We start from the raw sequence: 22373 nt of genomic DNA on the forward strand, positions 1-22373 counted from the left end.
GTGAGCGGCAGCGCTGGGTCCGCCCCTCGGCGCGGCGGGCGCGGCGGTTCTCCCCTCGGCGGCGGCGTCGCCGGGCTCGGGCGAGTAGGGCCGAGGGGAAGGGGTCGAGATGGCGGCGTGCGTGGGGAGCCGGACCCTGAGCAAAGACGACGTGAACTACCGCCTGCATTTCCGCATGATCAACGAGCAGCAGGTGGAGGACATCACGCTGGAGTTCTTCTACCGGCCGCACACCATCACCCTCCTCAGCTTCACCATCCTCAGCCTCATGGCCTTCGCCTTCACCAGGTGCGGGTGCCCCCCCCTCCCCTCTCCGTCCCCGTGCCGCGCCCCGGGGTGAGGGGGAAGGAGAGGGGGTCCCCGCGGGGTGCGGGCGGGCGGGGTGCCGCCGGGAGCTGTGCAGTACCGGGCCGGGCCGCCCTGTGCGCCGTGTTCTGAGGGAGCCCTGCGGGGAGAGCCTCCTCTGGGGGGACCGTCCTCTGCTGCTGCCCCTCTTCGGGGCTGTCCGTCGTTTTGTGGCTCTCTTTACGAAAAAAAAAAAAAAAAAAAAGAGTGTGTGCTTTGAGCAGTAGCCAAAAATGGCTCTCCTTAGGCTATCAAGGATCTCAGCAATGACATCACCCAAGTAGATAATTTACCAAGTGTGCAGCAGGCAGAAGCGGCTGCTTTGTGCTGTCGTTTTCACGTAACTTACTTTATCTGAGGGTAATCACACGTTGACTTAGGCCCCTGTTCTGATAAGCCTGGCCACGTCCTTTCCCCACCACAGGAAAAGCTCTGTGGGCTTCACTGCTGCGCTCATTCACAGTAATAAAGCTGACAGTGGGCACCGGTAACTCCAGGAGCCCCATTTGTAAACAAAGGGTGTGGCAGTGCCCTCCGTGGGGTACATTGCACTGCTTTGCCATGTTGTTGATGTGTTTTATTCCTCCTATTGAGTAGATCTGGGAACCTGATGGCATTATGGTCTTCCTTTAAGCGATGTCATGCCTCTGACTGATTGATAGAATCATTAAGGTTTAGGAAGGCCGCCAAGGTCATCTAGTCCAACCATCAACCCATTACCGCCATGCCCACTCAACCATGTCACTCAATATCATAGAATCATTGAGACTGGAAAAAATTAAACAGTGATTCCTGTGAGGTTCTAACTAAACTAATGCACTGAGTTCTGGACTCATTGATGCTTTAAGTGCTGTAGTATGTATTTAATCCCAAATTGCAGTAGCCTTGTTGATTACACTCTGCCTTTGGCAGTGGAACATCATTATTTATCCCTAGGGCTGTGATACAATTTGGTGTGCAATCTGTATTACGCTAAAGATTCAAATTGATAGGTTATGTGAGCTACAAAAGTAATGATCAAGCCTGGGCTGAGCTGAGAAAATAGCATGAGGAAGTGTAATAGAGTGTAGCAGCGCACGGCCCTCAGTGTGTGGTTTTCTTGTTGCTTTTTATATATGGCCCCAGTGAAGGTATTCTTGATAAACACACCCCTTGTTCTACTCAAGTGGCAAGATTTTAGCTGAGGGTGATTGTCTGAGGGATCTCTTTTTAATTCTTAAATCGGAGGTATGTTTCTATGCTTTCGTACAATATTGAATTAGGAATCTTTCCTATGAGGGCCCTATCTCTCCATCTGATAAATCGTCCTGTTGTAGGGCTCAATTAGGTCAAATTGATCTAATTTAAGTCAAAATTATGAGTAGTTAGGAAATTCTCATGCAATTGTCATCTGAAGGATTAATGGAATTGATCACTTGCCTCTGGGAGAAGAAAGGACTTCTACCTTTAATTTTTCCAAATAGAGGATGAGTCAGCCAGCATGCTCAGAACTACAGTCTTCAAGGCCCTGGGAATATTGCTTTAATATTGTGGTGGTTACTTTCTCCCCAAGAGGATTGCTAGCTTTTATTTCCATTTGCCTTGGTAGCTTTCTAACCGACTTCAGTTTCATTTTCTTCTCCCTGTCTGCCTTTCTTCTCTGCCTCACTTCCTCTGTTTAAGTACCTACTGACTTCTCTTTAACTCTTCTCTTTTTCTCTTCTCTGGTTGTGAGAGTTACTCTTCTTTCTTTCTTTGCTTTCTTTTGTGTTTCTTTTTTTCCTCCTTTTCTGCTATCTCCAACTGTCCCAGGAGTTCTCTAAATGGGGGTGATACCCAACTGCTGTCTCTGTTGCCCTGTTTGGAATGCTACCCAAACCATACGTTCCCTTTGAGGAGCTGAGGTGGAGAGGGAATAGTTCCCAATGTGCTATCAGTGTATGCTCCCAGCTCTCATCTTCCTCCTCCCACCTGCTTACTATGTAAGTCAGCAGTGGCTGCATTTGGATTTCTACCTCATGGGATCTAAGCACTGTGCACAGTTAAGATGTGACAGATTCTTCTTCTTCGCTTCCTCTGTGCTGTCAGTTGTTCCACAGTGCTCCTGATCAATTATATTAAGCAAGGGATTTTCCACAATACATTCATCTTCAGTAAATTATTTTTGTTTTCAGGAACTGCAGTGCAGGCAGAGGAAGATTCTGCTTCCCTTGAAGTCTCTCTTGCCTCTTCTGTAGTTGTTCAGTGCTGGGAATACAGGAGGGTTCAGATCAAATTAGAAAATGCTTTTCCCTTGGACGCAGCAAACCATAATGTGGAATCTCCCTTGGGATCAATGAGAGTAAGATGATACTGTCTTTGAGCTGACAACTGATGGTGAAATTCTGCTTCAGATAGCAGTAACGTTCTCATATCAACAATCATAATCCAGAGAAAGAAACGTGTTTTTAGCTTCTCCATTTTAAAGTGTCGAGTAGTGGGTTATCTGTTGTTAAAGCACATCCTCCTAGTGCTTCTGACAATGGCTCCAGCTGCCTTGCTTGTTTCCTGCTGAATGAGCCAGACAGCGGCTCCTCTGCTTCCAGGCTGCACCCCAGAGCAGAGGAGTGGAGTGGCTCTGGCTTTCCTTGTTCTTTTCCTCCCTTGAAAAGGGAAATGGTGGCCCTGCAGGAGGGCAGATTGCTGCTGGAGGAAGGACTGAGGGAGGTGGCAGACTGACAGCTTGTAGTGTGAAGTGCAGGGCTTTATAGGAACAGAAACAAGACCTGTGAGGGTGTTGCACTGTAGTGTTTCACATCCCTTTGATCAAACTGGGTTATTATTTAGGGGCATTTTTGGAAGACTCTGTTTTTTCCTCCTACATGCTCTAAATCTAGTGCTGTAACTATTTTTATCTCAGTTCAGTGTCCTCATTTTTTTTGTCTTTTGTGATGTGATAACTATTTTGTGTTTTTGTAATGTATTCGTGGATTACAGTGCCCTGAAATGGGGAGAAGATCAAGAGAGAGGAAAAGGTTGTGCAGTTATGATACTTCTTTATTATTATTATTTCCGCAGAAAGCATCAGACTTGAAAAATGCATTTGTGAAGTGGGTTTAAGCTGTAAGAATTTTCTTCTGTCCTCCCACACAAGCCTCGTTTGTGCTGCGTGAATGCCTATATTTCAAAGTCAGCATCAAAGTTCCTGAGGCGAAGTGAAGAGATGATTTAGCACATTTTCCTGATTGCAGCTTGTCGTGATTGCCTCTTTCCTCCGACAGTTATTTTGCCTCTCTGTTTCTTTTGGTGTTCCCCAAAATAACTCTTCCAGGAGTTATTCTTCCAGCTGTAATTCTAATCCTAACTAGCACACAGCAGTGAGTCTCCTGCTGCTGCCTGCTCTTACCTGCTTCTGGCAAGGTGATGAGATACCTATCCCTTCTCTAAGGTAACTCAAATAAAACTCTAAGGTAACTAAAATAAAATGCTTCTGCCGCTCACTTGGAATGAGAAGCGGTTTAACGCTGCATGCAACATCTTGCTGGCACTCTTTTTCCCCCAAAATCAATAAGATTAGAACACCTTTCCTGAAACTGAGTGATACTCTGAATGCTGATAAGCAGAGGTGAGGGCCTTGGAGTGAGAATCGATTGTGATCACAGTGTCCTTCAGTTCTTAGCTGGCTGCACTGAACTGTGTGGTGATGTGACTTCAGTAACTTCTTACCTCTTTAGAAAATAACAGGGAATCCCCTGACTTGATAACACCAGTGACAGCCTGTGAGTGTGTTTTATTAGTGTGTATTAAAGCAGGAATATGGCTTTGGCTGAGCTGTTGGAATCTGGGGCTCCATCTGGAAGTGCTGTGGATGACATGAGGCTTTTGGGGTTACCAAGGAAGCCAGAGTTAAGGCCAGGAGCTCAGGATTCAGCCTGTGCAGTGTGGCTGCAGGAAAATGACTGGTGTATCTGAGTCAGCTGGTTTGAGAGAAATGCTGTACGGAATCCCAAAGCCCTGCAGAGGAACCATTCATGTTTAATGTTCTTTTTCCTGCCATAAAGATGAACTAACGTGGTGCTTGAGTGCCTCATGATGGTGAGGGTCTGCTATGGAGCTGTTAAGGTGCAATTTTGAGGGAAAGGAAAATAATTTGGCAAGGTGAGAAATATTTTATGACTGTAGCATACATCTAAGGTGGAATACATTTATGCTGTCACAGGTTCTTTGCTGAACCATCCAGCAATGTGCCAAATGCTCTACCAGGAAGAGCTGTAGTCCCTCTAAAGTTGATTGGGATTTTTTTTTTTTAATATTTTTATATATAATATATATATATATATCTATATATAATATTATATATATATTTATATCACAGACTGGGAATAAATAATTATTGAAATGGATAAAGTGACCACAATTACATAAAATTGCCAAGATAGTAAAACTTGGAGTAGTAGTAGCTGATGCATTGTAAAATTATTACTTTCTATATTACTAATAATGTGCTTATTACTATAGTTGGAAGTTTTTCTATGCCTATTGCTGCTAGAAGCTGACTGCTGATGAGACTTGGATATGTTTTTTGGTCATTTCGCTGCTCTATGCCTTTTATTTTCTACCAGCTTGAAAAGAAAGAAGAGCTCAGTCAAGTGTGCCTTGTTATTCCAAACCGAATGCTTAGATCTCTCTTCTGGCCATAATATGACAGTAGCACAAATGTTACCTGGTATTTCATTCAGAGTTATGGCTTAATAGATCACAAAGCAGGTTAAGATTTTCCTCTGGTTCTTTTAAGTTCAATTGTGTCACTATTATACACAGTACCTTACCTCACACGGCCTAGGAACTATTCTGTGGGCTTCCTCCAGCCCCAGCAGAGGGACTCTCTGTGCTGTGACTAGGGTACAGGAACCTGGGGCAGTAGAATATTAAAGGCTGATTACAATAACTAATTGCCTTGTCCTGGCACCTGCACCAGGTATTTGTCATTGGAAACTGGCCAAGGGAACAAAAGGGATTATCGAGACCACGAAAACGGGGATAGCCAGAAATGCAGTGAAAGTCATTCAGTGCAATTCCTATCTTCACTTGGTACATAACCAGCATGCTTATTTCTTGTACTTTTTTCTATGTAATTTTCATTTAAATGATGATATATTCAGTGTCTTTCAACTTCAACCTTAAAATGGCACTTTAACACTTTGATGCTCTCTGTCTCTTCAGGGATGATTCTGTCCCAGAGGAAAATATTTGGAGGGGTATCCTCTCTGTGATTTTCTTCTTTCTAATCATCAGTGTTCTAGCTTTTCCCAATGGTGAGTAAGGTTCATACATCGCTTTTTGCAACACGTAAATTTCTCTTTATTGCCACTATATTTATTTTGATTGAAGTACCTCTTTGAAATGTATTTTTTTTTAACTTCTGAATTCCTTTGTATTACAGAACAGTCTAAAAATGGGTTGCAGTCACTCAGAGGGGAGATAAGTTATTTATAGCCTGTCTTTATCTAACGAGGAAGTCACCTTTTCAAAATCAGTGTCCATATTTGCAGGTGCACAGTTGCAGCTCACAGTTGCTAATAATGCTGCCAGATCCTTAAGAAACGCATTAAATACATTTACTTTTAACGGTGTCATTCTACAAATTCTTAGAGATGCAGCACAGTGCATAAATCACCTAGTGATAGTTAGGAGCCATGTAAATCATATTACAACCTAAAACCACAGTTGTTCAGTAGAAATTGAAGTCAGATGAAAGTTCTGCTAATTGTGTGGGGAGCAGAAAGTGCAAAGAGGGGCAAATGGTTTGGGTGACAGCCTAGCGGAGGAAATAACATCTGTCCTGATCTGATTTATTTCTGATTTTTGCTTATTGCTATCTGCAAGACAATAATTATTGCGTCAACTCCAAAGAATCTCAGGGCTGGCAACATCCAGAAATAAGTGGACAGCGATTGTGTTCATGGCTGCTTTGTAGTTCAGGGTTGGAATGTATTTTTCTGGTGTTTGAACCTCATTAATTGACGGTTTTCAACAAGCAATCTCTGAAAAACTGAATGTCAGAGAAGAATGAATTTCATGCTTCTAACTGTGAAAGAGCAATCCACAGCATGCACTGAAAAGTCAGCCACTTCTTGTGACCTAAATGTGTAATTCATGTCAAAGTGGAACTGTCTAAACCAGACTTACCTCTTCTGCTTTTTGGGCTCAGAGGTTTTTGATCTAATAAAGTCAGCGTAATCACTGGCTCTAAAGTAATAGAGACACTGGTAAAGAACACAGGTGTCTTAAATCCTATTAGATGTCTGATATTTAGCTTGCAAGTTTTTTGTATGCCTGTTTGCTAATGGTCTGTGGTCATTAGAAGGCTGAGTACCATTTTTCTTTGCTAATGCACAAAAAATTGTATTTGATGACTTCAGTGATAGAAAGCCATGTGTTAGCTGTGGCCTGGAATCCAGAGCAGGAGATTCTTAGCTGAGATAAAGTATCTGCTAAGGAAATAGTTTATTACTCCTCTGGAAACAGCTCCCATTAAAATAATTGAGTACTTTGACTGTCCTACTAATTGGCAGTGTTCTGTCCCTCTCAGTTCTGCTACTACCATATTTTTTTACTATACAACAAGAATCCCCAAACATTATGATATGTTACACACCTTGATGGAGAATTTCTTAATGTTTGTGCCTAATCTTCGTATGAGAAGTCAAAAACAGATTCGCTCTTACTGACTGTCTTGTAATAGGCTTTTTGTTTACTGTCCACAGGACCCTTTACACGCCCCCACCCTGCAATATGGCGAATGGTTTTTGGTAAGTTTGCCTTTCTAATTCGTGTGGTGCTTCTGTGGGACTGAGAGCCCCCACCCTTCCCCCCAGATGAGATGAATAGGTTTGTCATGAAATATAATTGTACACTTCTGTGAATAACTCTTCCTTCCCACTTCTGAGCAATTACTGATAATCTGTTCTTAATTATGTTGGGAAATGTCAGTGGAGTTTCTGTGTCAAGATGGTGTAAATTAAATCGTCAGAGAAGGAGCATTCCTTCTAATTCTTTGTTTTAATCCAGTTTTGTCCTAATTCCATTCCCTCTGTAGCACCATTTCTCCCCAATGTAAAAAGTGTTTGTAACTGCTGTATGAGCTGTATGAGTTGACTTCTGACTCAATCCAGTTCAGCAGGGCGCTTCTTTTCATTACCTGCAAAATGTGCTTTTCCTTTCTTTCTTACAAGCCATAGTTGTGCAGCTCAACATACGTTTGTATTCCTAATGTGTAGTTTTTTATTTTTTTTACTTTTTAACTTTTCCTTTCATAAAATTAGTGTAAGCATTAATTGCGTTGATAGTCGGGGAAAGATATTTCCATTAATTACAGAAATTAGAGTGAAATCCTGATCCTTAAACATCTGAATTACATGGCAAAAACACAAGAAACTTGTACGTAATTCAGAGTTCACAGAGCATAGGCTAGCCATTAAGCTTGCTTACAGAGCACTAGGCACATTTGCTTTAGAAGCTGATCCCTCCTCTTTTATTTATTTTTTTGAAGGGGTTATGAATACTTCTTTCTCAGGCCACCTTACGTAGCTAAAAATAAGTAGCTTCCAAAATTGGTTGATTACTCATCCGTTGACATTGAGGGGTACTGCTGATTAGATAGTACTCCTTAATGAATCCTGATCCTGTTGGGGGAAACACAGGTCCTACTACTCCCTTCTGAACAAATGTAAAGAACATTCTCAGTTAGAGCCCCTGTACTTCTGGTGGAAAAACTGCAAACATTAAGGAGCAACGTTTTGCTCTCTGTAATTCTGCTTCTTCTGGCTTGAGGTCTCACACCTGTACAGTATGTGAAAGGCAGGAGTAGCATGTCCTTGGTGTTTTGGGATGCATCCCACCTGCAGGCCATACTCCTTCCATTAGTTGGGCATCTGTGTAATTGTGTTTTTAGGATATGTATCTATACTCCTGCAGGGTATACTGCAGAGGACAGTATATACTTCCTGTACATGCATGTGCACTTGACTGCAACTACTCCTCTAGCATACTCTGGAGGTTAATAACTTCATCTCTAGTTATAAATTACTTTTTTTTTCTGAAGAATTGCTGTAATTTGTTTTAGATGGAAGATATTAAGTTTACTCATGTTAATTTTTCTGCCTTCCACGACATTGCAGGACACAAGTAAGTTTGAGTATTAGACTCTAGAACTAGTGTTAGTGTTTATGTGGTCTTAGATGTCTGTGAACTTGTGAATAATGTAAAGATGTGTTGCCAAAAGCAGCTTCATCTACCCACAGGTCTATGCAGGACTCTTCTTAACTTTGTGGAAGTTTTTATTTTTTTAATAGATCTGTACTCTGACATTGGGAAGAAAGAGGAGGTGGTCCCAAATGCTGTAGTGTTTCATAACGTATAATGGTGTGAAAACATATCATCATCTTTATATTCAAAATACTGAAACAGTAAATGTTCCAACTTACAAAGCTAAGCATGCCAGTACACTGGTTTGTATTTGTAGCTACTCTATATTGTAAGCGTAGCTCAGAATTGCCAGGTAGGATTAATAAATTCATCTTTGTGTTGGAAAAAAACAATCATAGAATCATAGAATGGCCCAGGTTGAAAAGAACCACGATGATCATCTACTTTCAACCCCCATTAGACCAGGCTGCCCAGAGCCTCATCCAGCCTGGCCTTGAATGCCTCCAGGGATGGGGCATCCACAACCTCCTTGGGCAACCTGTTCCAGTGCGTCACCACCCTTTGTGTGGAAAAACTTCCTCCTAATATCCAACTTAAACCTCCCTGTCATCCTAATCTGCCACTTACTGCAGAGCTATCTGATCACAGCCTTGTGCTACTCATGCTGAAACTATCTACACTGATTGTTTTTTGGCTGGGTTTATACACTCGAGTGTATGTTATATAATTTGATACCGGAGGTGATATGAAAGAAAAACTGAGTGCTCAAAGATTACCATCCGACTTGTCCATTAGGTTTTTGGGTGCGTAGCCACTGTGTTAGGAAACTTATTTGTGTAAACTAGGCATGCGTTGAGTGTCAGTTGGAAGGCAACTTTTTTGGACTCTGTGTCCCAAGGAGTTTTATGTGTGTGATTCTAAAACAAAGTCTTTTTGCAGGTCTCAGTGTGCTGTATTTTCTGTTCCTGGTGTTCGTGCTCTTCCTTAACTTTGAGCAGGTAAAAGCAGTCATGTACTGGCTGGATCCTAATCTTCGATATGCCACAAGGGAAGCAGATATTATGGTATGTATCCTCGACATTTTATTGGACACTTTGGCTACTTAGGTGTGTTTTACCTGGGTGAGAAGGAATGCATCTTTATTTGCTGACATGACAGGCACAAACTTGCACTGCAAAAGAGGGTGTAAACAATTGAGTACCAGAAGAGAGTTATTTTAGGGAGAAGCAAGAGTTGTGCATTTACCCTTCGCTGTCACATCAAGTTACTCCACCTGAGCAGCATCTCTCTTTGCTCTCTGTTCTGTGTTTTTCTGCACCATGATCATCTGCTGTCATCTGTTCTTGCCCTAAGTGTAAGCAAGTAAACTGATTGTCTTATGTAGTAGGTTGCTATTTGCCAATGGTGGTTACCACACGGTACCTGATGAGTAGCAGCTGCAAAACTCTGCCCTGTAGCATGTAAGAAAGAATGGAAATCTTTACAATGCACTTACCTTATGTTAGTTGATTGATAGTGAGGGCTGCATGTAAGCTCCTTCTGTGGAAAACTGAATGCTTCAGATGTTTTGCCTCAGTTAATCTGCAGTATGTACTGTGCAGCTGTAAGATCCGGAGCCTGGCTGTGACTTTGGTTTGCAGGATATGTGGTGGTGGTGAGGCATGGACAGCTTGCTGCTAGGGTGCTGGGAGGGCACATTCCTAAATGCAGCATGAGCATGGGCGTTAGTGACGTTGCTGAGCAACAAAAGGGAGCTGACATGTAGTCTGTTCATAAGCCAGGCTCACCTGGCACTCCTGTCACTTGAGCTACAAATAGATTCAGGTCAGAGGAGGACTAGTATTAGCACTGTTGCCAAATTACCGTACAGCGGGTTTCCTGACTGTAGTGGCAAAAACATGACTGTACTATTGATCCTTCAAGAAAGTTGGAGTAAATTTTTAAAGTGCAGCAATAATGAAGGCTGCAGCTTGGTGTCTTCTGCTGTACTGGCAACTGTGGCTTGAGAATAAAAGGAAGTTAAAGACGTTTCACTTTATGACTGACAGAGGTGCAGTTGAAAAGATTAAGTATAGCATAAAAACAAAAGCAGAAAAGCTTTTCTCTTGTAATCTGTATACCAGGGCAAGAGCCTTGAAGAATAAGGGTTTTTCCTAAAATTGCTTTTATGGTAACCTTATTGTATCCAGTCACTACAGAATGTCAGGTATCATGATGTAACGAGGAGCCTGTAGCTTCCATTTGACGTACATTCTGTGCTTCTCATGCTTTTGTTCAGGAAATGAAACACAGTGGCTTAAAGTGTTGTGTGTGCATGTAGACCAAGATACACAAGTGTCTTCAACTCAGTTTCTTGGGATTTGAACCTGTATATTTTTCTCCGTATGTGCGTGAGAGAAAAGAAGCAGAAATGTAGATTGTAGCTCTGCTATGTGTGGATTTGTCCAACACTCTGCTATGGTGTTCCCAGTTGTACTCGGAATGCAGCAAGTATTCAAGTTTCAAATCTCTGCGTATCTGTGATAAAGCTACAGCTTTGCCATCCTTAGGACAGGTGATACACCTTTTTCTGAATGATGAACAGCACTGGCATCTGCAAGAAGCAGTGTCATTCTTTGGTATCAGGGAGCACCACCAGCAAGGAATATTTACGGTTTCATAGTGGGACCTAGCTGCCTCTTGATGGGGAGCATAAGAGATGGGAAAAGTATTTGTGTGAAATTGTGTTCTTGTCTTCATGGAGACCACGATTTAATTATTTATGTCAGTTCTTCAACTTGATCACAGTTCATTTGTACAATAGTTAGCATCTGAAGCTGACTCCTTTAATTCAGCAGCACCAGGCACTGCTGTTTTGTCACCTGCAGATGGCAATGTGTATTCTAGGAGGATTGGAGAGCAGAGGTTTTTGTGTGAGCTCATCTGTGACAGGACAGTTTTAAGTTCACTTCGTTGTTTGTTTTTTTCCCTTCAGTCCTATGACTGAACCTTCTCAGTATGAATATGTTCTTGGAAACTGAGTAAGGAAAGTAAGACAAAAAACATCCAAGTGAATATTGAGATGATTATCTTAACATCTCAAACTGGTGAGAATTAGCTACCGATCAGTATTCCTGACTACCAGACAGCATGGCAATGGGGAAAGGTGGTTATTGCAAATCAGAACTCCCCCCAAAAAACTCAAAGAATCTGTTTTTTCAAGTATTGCTGGTTTTATTATTGATTTTATTGTTCCTGCTGTTCCTTTGTTACTTAAATACATGCTCCTCCAAGCATGGTCTTTTCTCTCACTTCAAACTGGAGCTGCGTGGTAACACTGAGTCTTAACACTGCAAGCTTTCCCACAGAGTTTAGGAGAAAAAAGGGGAATAATATCTTTACAATTTCAGGCTTGTTGCACTGGATAGAAAGTAGTTACTTCATTGTAGCATTTCTGTATTTGCCTATTCATTGAAGGCTTTTTTGTTTGTTTTTATATTCTCTCTTTAACAGGAGTATGCTGTGAACTGCCATGTTATCACCTGGGAGAGAATCCTCAGCCACTTTGATATATTTGCTTTTGGGCATTTCTGGGGCTGGGCAATGAAGGCTTTACTGATCCGCAGCTATGGCCTGTGCTGGACTATTAGCATCACCTGGGAGCTCACTGAGGTAGGTCATTCATTTATCTTAAGTATAAGAAAATGTGTGGGACTTTAATTGTTCTGGGGGAAATGTGAATGTTACTAGAATGATGACATAGTTGTTCTCAGTATAAATCTCTATTTTAAGCCTTATCAACTAGATGTCAAGTAATTGGTGCGGTTGCATCTGAGCTTTGGGTAAGTTGGGCAGATGATGGCTTTCAGTTACCTAAAAGGAGGCTTACTGTTACCTGAAAGGAGGGAAATCTCAGCCAGTATATTGGTGCCATCTACTCTCTTTCTTTTTCTGCTGTTATAGGAGCCAACACGCTTGTGACTTCAGGTGCTGGTTTGTATGCTCTGATTTAGAAGATATATTCCTCTTTTCACCTTGCAGTATCTACTGTCTTGATCCCCTATCTAAAACGTACGGATGTGTTCCTATGAAAAATGAGTTTAATTCCATTATATTCTTTGAGTGGACGATTCAAAACAAAAGTAGAAAAGCCTAGTTTTAATCGGCTTTGGAGACAATGCAGTTTAAAATGTCACACTTAAAGCACTAAATACAGGTGTAAGCACCTGAATTTAATCTTTTAAAATCTGTTTTCTATGGTGGGCATTTATAATTCAGAAATGTAGATAAGGATCTGGTTGTCTAATGTTAAACTTCAGGTTTGGAAATGTTGGTGTCATGAGTTCCTTCTCAAAGAAACGTTTTTGTTCCATGGCATTTGATGATGTTTTTCAAGTCATTTTGAAGCTGTTTAAGGTCAGAATTTCACAAGTACCCAACCACAAAGAATAGCTTTGCTAGTTACTTTACTTATTTTTTATTTCCTCTGGAAAAGAAGTTTAAATTTGGGTTTGTTTCACACACTCTTATTGTTCAGCCACACAACCATTGTCTTCAATTTGACACCACATGAGGTGTCTTGTATTCCCTGTTGTTGAAAGGCAGATCATTGGATCAAACGACGTGTTGGGTAAGGTTCAACATATAGAAGGGTTATCGCCACTCAAATGGATTTTTAATGAATTACTTAATTCAAGAGTGTCATTAGAAACCTGCAAAGTTATCAGGGCAGTTACATGGGGATTTAGCCATGCATCTCCTATTAGCATTAATGGTTTTCAGCTGTCTCCCCATCCTGAAATGGGACACTTGGCTCATGCTACTGTCTATCAGATTAAAGCTGGGATTCAGGCAGTCCTTGGTCTCTTGTTCTGGGAAAACAGCAAGCACTTCAGAAACTGGCTGGCTAACACCTGTGGTCTGTTTTTCACTTCCTCACTATCTGTAACTTCTGGTGTCTTTGGCTGGTTTATTGCACATGGAGATTCATAGCCTAGTGCCCCTTTCATGTTAAATGTACTTGAAACATGAAAGGGAAGCTGTTTGCAGCAAGATAATGAGCAATCTTGTATAGCTTGGTTCCTGCAGGAAAACTCCAAATTTCTTTTCTACAGGTTGAAATTCATGTAGCTTTGACAAAGACGACCAAGCTACTTTGATACACTTCACAAGGATTTTCAAAGGAAGAGTCACTGTCAACCCTGATCACTGTAATTTTTATAAATTGACCTCTTTTCATTCTTGCTGTATACAGAGAACATTCTTCATGTTCTTTTTCACACATCTGATTTTTGGGAGGGGATATCTTATTTCTACATTTATCAACCAAAGATACCCTATTACAAAATCATACCAATAATCTTCCACAGATGCATAAATCGTGTATATTTGCTAACTCATTAACTGACAAAACTTGTCCCATGTTTATGGGAGGGCTTATTTAGCTTATATGTTTTGTTAGGCAGCTCTGTGTGTATTCCAAGGGGACTGCTTGACATAAGGATGTCTTGGTTTCCAGTCCACAACTAGATACTTTCAGTCTCTTTTTGGGTTGCTGTGATACTTTTTTTTCCTTGTGGACTAAATAACTCAATTGCTTCCTTTCAAATGAGGATGGGTAGAGGTGAATCCATTGCTAGCTCTCAGTAAATTTTGCTTATATCTTGCCTTAACTGCAGCCATATAGCCAGTTGTACTCCTTTACGCTTAGCAGAAGCTTGAAGTTACCAAATGTATCTTCAAATACCTTTAATTGCCTTACTGGTGCTTCACTGTGGTCTTCAGTTAAGCTGTAGATTAAATTTAGAGGGAAGCCATTTGCTAAAGAAGTAAACCATTCATATACTTTCCAGGGGAAGCCTAAGTATGTTTTGATATATGCCAATCCCAGCAGCTTTTCAGTGTGATGTTGGCTTGTTTCTGCCCTATTTTCCAGTATCTTAATAGTATCTTCACAGTGCTTATCAGAGACTAACTAGGAAGAGGGACCTAAATATCCTCTCAATTGGCTTGAGCTGTTCTGGATCAAGTATTACAGCAAAGCTTGCAGTGTCTGAGTTATTGGTGGATTCTAAATCTTCTCATGGTCATTAAATTTCCTAAAAAATAGTGAAAGAAAGCATTTTGAAGTGTTTACATTAGAATGAGTTTTAAGTCTTAAATTCCAAAATGCCCTATTGCTGACAGTTATTTAAAAATAGATCCATTCTACTTACTGCAACTGAATGCTTGTTTAGATACATACTACTTCAAATAGCAAAAAAGAATGTTCTTTTCATTTTTTTAAGCACAAAGGCCTGCTTTATTCCAAACAAACAACTCCAAGTGGTAGTGTTGCTTGCATCATTTCATTTCTGTAAATATTCTGTGTATCCTCTTTGAGGCTGAAAGTTGAACACTATCCTTAATATCCGATGCAGCCTTGTATACAGCATAGCCTCAACAGGGGATGGGGAGAAGGACCTCTGTGGTCTTACCTAGACTTACTCAAGCCTTCTAAAGTTAATGGAAGGACTCCCATCGATTTTCAGTGATTGTGACTCGTGTCCTTGAGGTATGACAAATACGAAAAAGCTGATCTTTTTTCTTAATGTGTTCTTAAAAATGAATTTATATGACTTCTGTGCTATTCCTCACCCAAAATCTTTTTGCTGTATCCTGTAGCTCTTCTTCATGCACCTTCTGCCTAATTTTGCTGAATGCTGGTGGGATCAAGTCATTTTGGACATCCTGCTTTGTAACGGGGGTGGCATCTGGTTGGGCATGGTAGTTTGTCGTTTCTTGGAGATGAGGACCTATCACTGGGCAAGCTTCAAGTAGGTCTAAATTAAAGCTTGATTAAATATTGTTAGTTTAATATTAAATTCAGTTCTTTGGAAAGCGAGCTGTCTTTACATACGCGTGTAGTATAGAAATGACACGCAGTCTGCATGTGCTAACAGTGCTGTAAATTTAAGTGTTAAAAATCTACCCAATTAATGTTGCTATAGAGCATATATTCTTAAAATATGATTATGTGTATATATAATTTTCCTTTGTAATCTAAGGTACAGGCATTAATCCTGAGTTTTCAAAAAAATAGCTACTTACATTTTCAGTTTGTTATTTATACCAATAACATTTTGAAGAAGACAGTGAACAAAAGTAGTTGAAATTTTCTTTTTATACAGTGTTTATAAACACTACACTGGTGCTCATCTTGATGAGACATTAGTCTGGCAGCATTAGTTATCTGTGCAGAAGAGAGATCAGGCTGTGGACATACATTGCGCTTATGCTGTGAAATACCTTACCCTGCTATATTGACCTCCTAAAATAAACCAAATTGCAAAATAAAGACATTTTTGCGTGTGGCAGCTCATGGCCCAGTAAGTTTCAATTCTTATCTTTCCCAGGTTTGCTTTCTTCCATACTTTTTGCCCTTCCTTCACCTTCTTCCCTGCCAGTAAGTGGCAAGCATGCTTATCTGTACGTTACCAATAGCATAGATGAAACTAGTTTAAATAAAATGGATTGCCAAAGATCAATGCCTTGAGTTGATATTAGAGAAGGAAAAGGAGCTCGAGCCCTGACTTCCAGTTTCTTTCCTCGTAAGGACTTCTGTCCTGCTTTCTTCCCTCACAGATATGTGCATTGTTCTGAGAGCCATCCGACCTTTAGTGTTAATTCAGTTTTTCCACATTTGGAAAGAATAATGAGTTTAGAGTTCACTGAGAATTAAAACAGTAGAATATCTTTGGCAGAACTATTTTTTTTTTCTTAAAATTCCTGTCCTTTTGGTGCTGTTACTTAACTGAATTGATGTTATCAAAGCAAAAACCATAACATCTGTGAGGTAAACCTCCATTTGCATCCCCTTTCAAAAAGGAGTCTAAAAATCTGCTAGCTTGTACAGTGCTATTGCACTTCTTACCAGAAGATTCTCTTGCTTCAAATATGTGACCAGGAAGGGTTGTGTGTGTGCTGTAAGTGCACTATGCCCAAACCTGTGGAGCCAGCCTCTTATATGCACGATGAATAACAAATCTGATCTCTTTGAAGGACAGATATCTATGAGCTCTGGAAAAAAAGAGGCACTGGGTGGGAGAATGGACTATAAGGATAAATATCCTCTAGATTTTCCAGGGCATTTTCAGAACCATCATGATTGTTTCTCTTTCCCTTGTGGAGAGAATGATAGATAAATTTTGCTTTTAGACTCAAGATTGAGAAGGGCAGCCTTTCATAGCACAATGGATATTGCTTTTTTTTTTTTTCTTCTCTTCCTCACATCTTCCTTGTTTTAACTCCAGCCATTCTCTTTTTCTAGGGATATTCACACAACCACAGGGAAAATCAAAAGGGCTGTATTACAGTTCACCCCAGCCAGCTGGACCTATGTCCGCTGGTTTGACCCTAAGTCTTCATTTCAAAGAGTGGCTGGAATCTATCTTTTCATGATCATTTGGCAGGTAAGAAATAAGTTCTGTGAAATCAAAGCTGCCATCAGCTCAGTTACTTATTGGCCGTGTTTGGCTAGAAGATATTCTAATGCAATGTATGTCTGTCATTGAAATGCACAATTAAATGAATTGATCGTACAGAACGGGTCAGGGCATTGTTCACAAGAGTTACATGATAGTTCAGGAGCGTAATTACAGAACCTCTAGGAAGAAAAAAAGTTACAGATGGTTGTACTGGGTATCAGGTTTCTCTTTGCAACTGATACAGTTTTAAAAACAGCTATTTTTTGGTCTTTTTTTCCTCATGTTGACTATTCGATGGCTCTCTGGTACCCAGAATTCTGGCTGTGATCCAGCAAGACTCCATAATATGTCCCAGGTGCTTGAGCATGTAGTCATGCAAATGCTGACAGACTTCACTAAAAGCACTTTAATTTGTCTCATTTAGTTTTTGAAACGGGATAAGAAGTATTTAGTGTGGTTTTAAAATATATATATAAATATATATATAAAACCTCCTCTGTCTCTCTTACAAATTAGCCATAATCATTTGTATGTGATTTAGGATATGAAGGGTTCCAGAAGACATCTGCAGTGCACCTTAGCGTCTCAACTCTTAACAAGTTTCAGGAAAGAGGCCAGATACTTTCTTAGAGGTGTCTAGAGGAGAATTCTGTGTTTTATTTGTACATTCCTTATTTGTCCTAGGCTCTATAAATTCTCAGCCAAGCAAGCATGCTTACAGTGAAGCATAAACAGTTTTTCTTCTCTGTTTTAGTTAACATATTAGTCTATGCAATTTTTGTTGTTGTTGGTAAACCATTAGAAGTTATGCAAGTTGAAAACTGTTAACTGACTTTTTGTTTTTGTTTTAGCTAACTGAGTTGAACACGTTCTTTTTGAAACATATCTTTGTGTTCCAAGCAAGCCACCCTTTAAGCTGGGGGAGAATTCTCTTCATAGGAATCATTACAGCACCCACTGTAAGGTAATTTTGTTGCCATGGTACTTTTTCTTACCTTAAGAGTAGCTTAACTTACAGGTGCCTAGGAACTTCTTGTAATTCGTGAATAACAACAGTAGATTTCAAAGAAATACATGCTTTTGCCACCATGAAAAGTAAAGTAGTCATCATTTTTAAGTGAAGTGTCTTTTTGCCCAGTGAACTATTGAGATACGTGTGTGTTTCCATAAGTTGCAGAATCTCTCTGTCCCCTCTTTTGTTCATATAGAATCTGCATACATCATCCTTGAGGACCCTGTGCAAAAGTAGCTGAGTTGTTGAGTTGGATGCTCACTAAAGTGCAGATGAGGGAAAATACTGCTGTTGATTTCTCTAACTGAGATCCTTATTTTGCTTGTCTACAGGAAATGTTAGCATGTTAGAGGAAAAGGTAGAGCGTTACCTTATTCTGAATGACGTGACAGCATATATGCGCTGTTAACAAATGTAGAAACATTAACCTCATTTTAGTCATGCATTCACTTTGTCCTTGTGATTTTTTTTTCCTATGACAAAAGCTGAAGATAAAATTCACCCAGTTTTGAAGATAGGGTCAAGCAATTTCGTATTCATGAGTAAAGTATTGTTACATTTGACAATTACTTAGCAGACATACGTTGCTTTATTCATAAAATACGGTGGTTTTTATAGCTGGTAATCTCAGAAGTTATATACAGTGGTTTTGCACTGCTAATTAAATCATCTTATACATCCTACAAGCTCCTGCGTAAGTGATTTTTTTTCAGGCATTTTACTACACTTCACAGTCTGTAGAAGTCTTTTTTTTTTCCTTGAACAACCCTAAAATTGTTGGATTAATAATGCTTGGCTTCCCTATCTGTCAGTGGAAATCAGAGACTGAGAAAAGAAACTTTGTTCTTATTTTTGGGGGGATTTGCCACTGAATTCTTTTTAAAATTTGGGAGCTTAAAGAAAACAGAGCAGAATGGTCTGCAGACTGCTTTCAAAAATAGTGAGAAATTCTAATCTGTTCTGGAGAGGAAAACGTGCTTAGAGCACTCACCCAGGATGTGGCATAGCCACGTTCACTTACTTCCAAGAGTCAAACGTGACTCTCAAGAAAATGCAATTGTTAGCAAATTAAAAAGAGACTGTGGAAAAAAGCAAGGGATTTTCTAATTCTTCTGAGGCTATTGTATGTTGCCCAAAGGAACTGGAGATTGAGTGGAGAGGCAGGAGGCAAATTTGTAGCTTTACTCACCTAGTTCAGGTAATTTCCCAGTCCTTGCTCTCAGAATTGTTTGCTGTGTTGTTTCAAGCCATTTGATCTGTATGATAATCTCTGCTGCTGGAATTGAAGCCATCTGGTAGATATCCAGATTGATTGCATGTGAATTCAAGCATCAGCACTTCATTTTCAGTACAGATCCACTTGTAACATAAACTACTTTTCTAAATGTAAATGTTCTGGGAACTTTTAACATCACTGAAGAATTTTCTTACGTTTTCCTTCTCAGGCAGTACTATGCGTACCTCACAGATACACAGTGCAAGAGGGTGGGAACTCAGTGCTGGGTGTTCGGGTAAGTGTTCTTGCTGCAATCAAACCTTAAATTTGGACAGGTGTTAAGCATGATTCCATCACAGAAGCAGGTTTTTGGTGAAGCCAGTGCCTGTCCTCTGTTCTTTGTAGTATAAAGAAGAGTACAGAGAGATTTTCTTCATGCTAGTTCAGAGGAAAAGAAAATTCTAGATTCAGAGATACTGAAATGGGAAGTGGTGGAATGAGTAAGGAGAAAAACAAGGAAAAACTGGAAACTACTGGATAAAGTTAGCCTCTTTCAGAGTAGCGTTGGCCTTGTCCATATTCTCAGGTAGATGAGGATATTTCAGAGTAGCGTTGGCCTTGTCCATATTCTCAGGTAGATGAGGTTATTTCAGAGTAGCGTTGGCCTTGTCCATATTCTCAGATAGATGAGAAGGATAAAGCTGTTAGAGTAACACTTACCTGGCTGTCAAGGTGGACATTGCCTCTGTGAGTAATTGCAATAAAAGATGGTCAAACAAGCCACAGTTGTCACAAATGTCTGCGCTGCTCTCAAAGAAGGGAAAGAAGAATACTCTGAACAATGTCTGTGATTTCTTTTGCTGTCTCTTGAAGACCTTTAAATGAAGAGCTGGCAAGATTGCTTCTGGTAGGAACTTCCTTCTCTAGATGGCTTGACTAGAGTGGACCCTTCTTGAAACCAGAAGTGTATGCCATTGCATTGTAACAGCTTCTTCTTGTAAATAAGCAACTTAGTAGTGTCTGGTTTGGTCTCTGATTTGGAAGCCTACAAATTGGCAAGCATAAGAAATCCTAAACCAAGTCTTGTGAAAAAAATATATATTTTAAGAAACTAGTCAAGAAACTCTTTTCTGATTGCAATGATTGTAAATTAAAATAGCTATTTCATTATCATTATCAAGATTACTGTGTCTTCAGTTGTCTGAACCATTTTTGTGCTTAATAAAAGCTGTTGCTGTTTTAAATTGGAATAGCACTTCAGTGATCCATAAAATGTTCAGATCTTATTTAGAGAGTGTGCTTTGGTAAACTCTTTCTTACTTTTGCTGTTAGTCTCAGTGTTTCAGAAAGTGTTGGGTTAGCAGGTTGGTTTTCAGATGCACCACTATAAGCAAATACCCCTTTTGCAACGGTTAATTGAGATGAGAGCAGAACATGCTGAAATTTAATTAAAGGGATTTCTAATCTTGTTTTAAATGTACAATGGAGAATGTGACACGTCTTCTTGAGTTCGGATGAACCTAAATACTGATTTCTTTCACTGAATTACCATCTTCCTCGATAGATCTATTACTGTGTTCAGCTCACGATCATAACTTCCACTGGATTTTCAAAAGGTAGTAGTGTTCTGTTCTTGTTTAGTTTAATTGCTGCTCTATAGGAGTTTGTAATATTTTCTGTATGCCTCTACTTACCTGCAGAGGACCCTCCTCCTTGGAACATGCATTATGATTGATAAAGAGAGATTGTAACATGCATAATCCCCAAAAGCACTTCTTGTGGTAATCGTTGCAGCATAACCTGTCCTGGTTCTTGTATGGATGGTGCTTTAGCACTGAAGATAACTCATCAATCATACAGTTATTATGACTACTTAATTTACAATTAGAAACACATAAACTTGCTCTGTTGGTGCATAAATATCTTGCTAGTTCAGTTGCTCTTTAACTACTATTTCAGATATTTATAGTAAGATGTCTGTATTGAAATTAAATATGAAACAAATCATTTCAATACATACGTTTCCTAAAAGAATTCCTCAACTACAGGTGGTAATCTCAGAATCTGGTAGAAGACACCTTTTAAACTATTTAATAATTTGGGAAGAAGAGTTGAAGAGTTCTGTGCTATTAAGAAAGAAATACGAATAGATGTGAAGTTAATCCTTTGTAAGATAAAGGGAAATATCATTCTGAATGTTTACTTTCTCTTTCTGGAAAATCATTAAAGAGTATGGTAAGCATATCAACCTTGGTTTAAAGCTCTCCCTGAGCAAATTAGTGTAATTTATCAGAAAACAGATAGTCAAATATTGCATAATAGGATCTGCTATTAAACATTTGTTGACAGTCTGATGTAATGTTGCGAAGTGTGCAGGGAGCAAGTACTCTTCTTCATATTGCTCATTGCTGTAGTCTGTTAGAAAAAAGAGTAACATCAAGATCCTTGCTGGGAAAACAGCACTCATTTAGTAATTTAACTATGCTGAATATCATTTTTGAAATGTTTAAAAGCACACATATAGAATATTTGTACGTGTGATGATCAAGAGAAAGTTCCAAAGGCTCGGGTTGAATGTTCGTATGCGTAAGTATGGAATTAATTAAAATCAGTGCTTTGCATTCATATTAAACAGTGCTCTGTAGCTTAACAATACAATGCAGCATCACTTGTTGGCAGATGGACAGTAAGTAATATAAGGCATGAAGAATGCCACTGCAGTGTGTCTACTGGAAATGGCACCGTTTTCATTAAGGTGAATCCTTTGAAAAAAAAAAAAGAGTTTATTTTTGGATGTTAAAAGATCATTTCTACTGAATACAAACTTACAGTGTATTCAGTTCTTCAGCCCAGGAATCAGTGATGTGAGTATTGTCGTCACCCTTCAGAAGAGCATTATGCCTTCCTCTGTTAGCATTCTTCTGTATTCTAATCTCCTATTTCTTGTATTGATATTGTATATAACTGACCAGTTGTATAATGCATTTAGGCCAAGTGTTCGTAGTAAGAATCATGGAAATAATATATAAATACAACAGAAACGGCTGTGTCATTTTTTGAGTCCTTGAAAATAGCTTCCTATTTTGTTTATGCCTTCAAGTATGTCATACCCTTCTGTGTTTGTGTCCTGGTGGTGCTCTTTCTTTTCCCACTGCTGTAGTTCAGTTGAACTGCAGTTTTTTTTCTCTGT

The 22373-nt window shown here is 39.7% G+C and overlaps 1 protein-coding gene across 2 annotated transcripts in view; it reads left to right on the plus strand.

Annotated features, from left to right (window-relative positions):
- Positions 1–28: 28 nt before the first annotated feature.
- PTDSS1 (phosphatidylserine synthase 1) overlaps positions 29–22373 on the plus strand; it is a 29700-nt gene continuing 7355 nt past the window's right edge. Inside the window, exons 1-9 of one of the 2 annotated variants that reach the window (NM_001031505.2) lie at positions 29–288; positions 5527–5618; positions 7071–7115; positions 9451–9575; positions 12004–12162; positions 15154–15305; positions 16799–16940; positions 17807–17919; positions 19413–19478. In NM_001031505.2, coding sequence (NP_001026676.2) covers positions 110–288; positions 5527–5618; positions 7071–7115; positions 9451–9575; positions 12004–12162; positions 15154–15305; positions 16799–16940; positions 17807–17919; positions 19413–19478 — 1073 coding nt within the window. In that variant the 5' untranslated portion in view covers positions 29–109. The remainder of the gene's footprint in view (positions 289–5526; positions 5619–7070; positions 7116–9450; positions 9576–12003; positions 12163–15153; positions 15306–16798; positions 16941–17806; positions 17920–19412; positions 19479–22373) is intronic. The other variant, XM_015282933.4, reaches the window with a different exon arrangement.

The sequence above is a fragment of the Gallus gallus genome, chromosome 2 (genome assembly GCF_016699485.2).
Source record: "Gallus gallus isolate bGalGal1 chromosome 2, bGalGal1.mat.broiler.GRCg7b, whole genome shotgun sequence".
In the NCBI taxonomy this organism is placed as follows: Eukaryota; Metazoa; Chordata; class Aves; order Galliformes; family Phasianidae; genus Gallus; species Gallus gallus.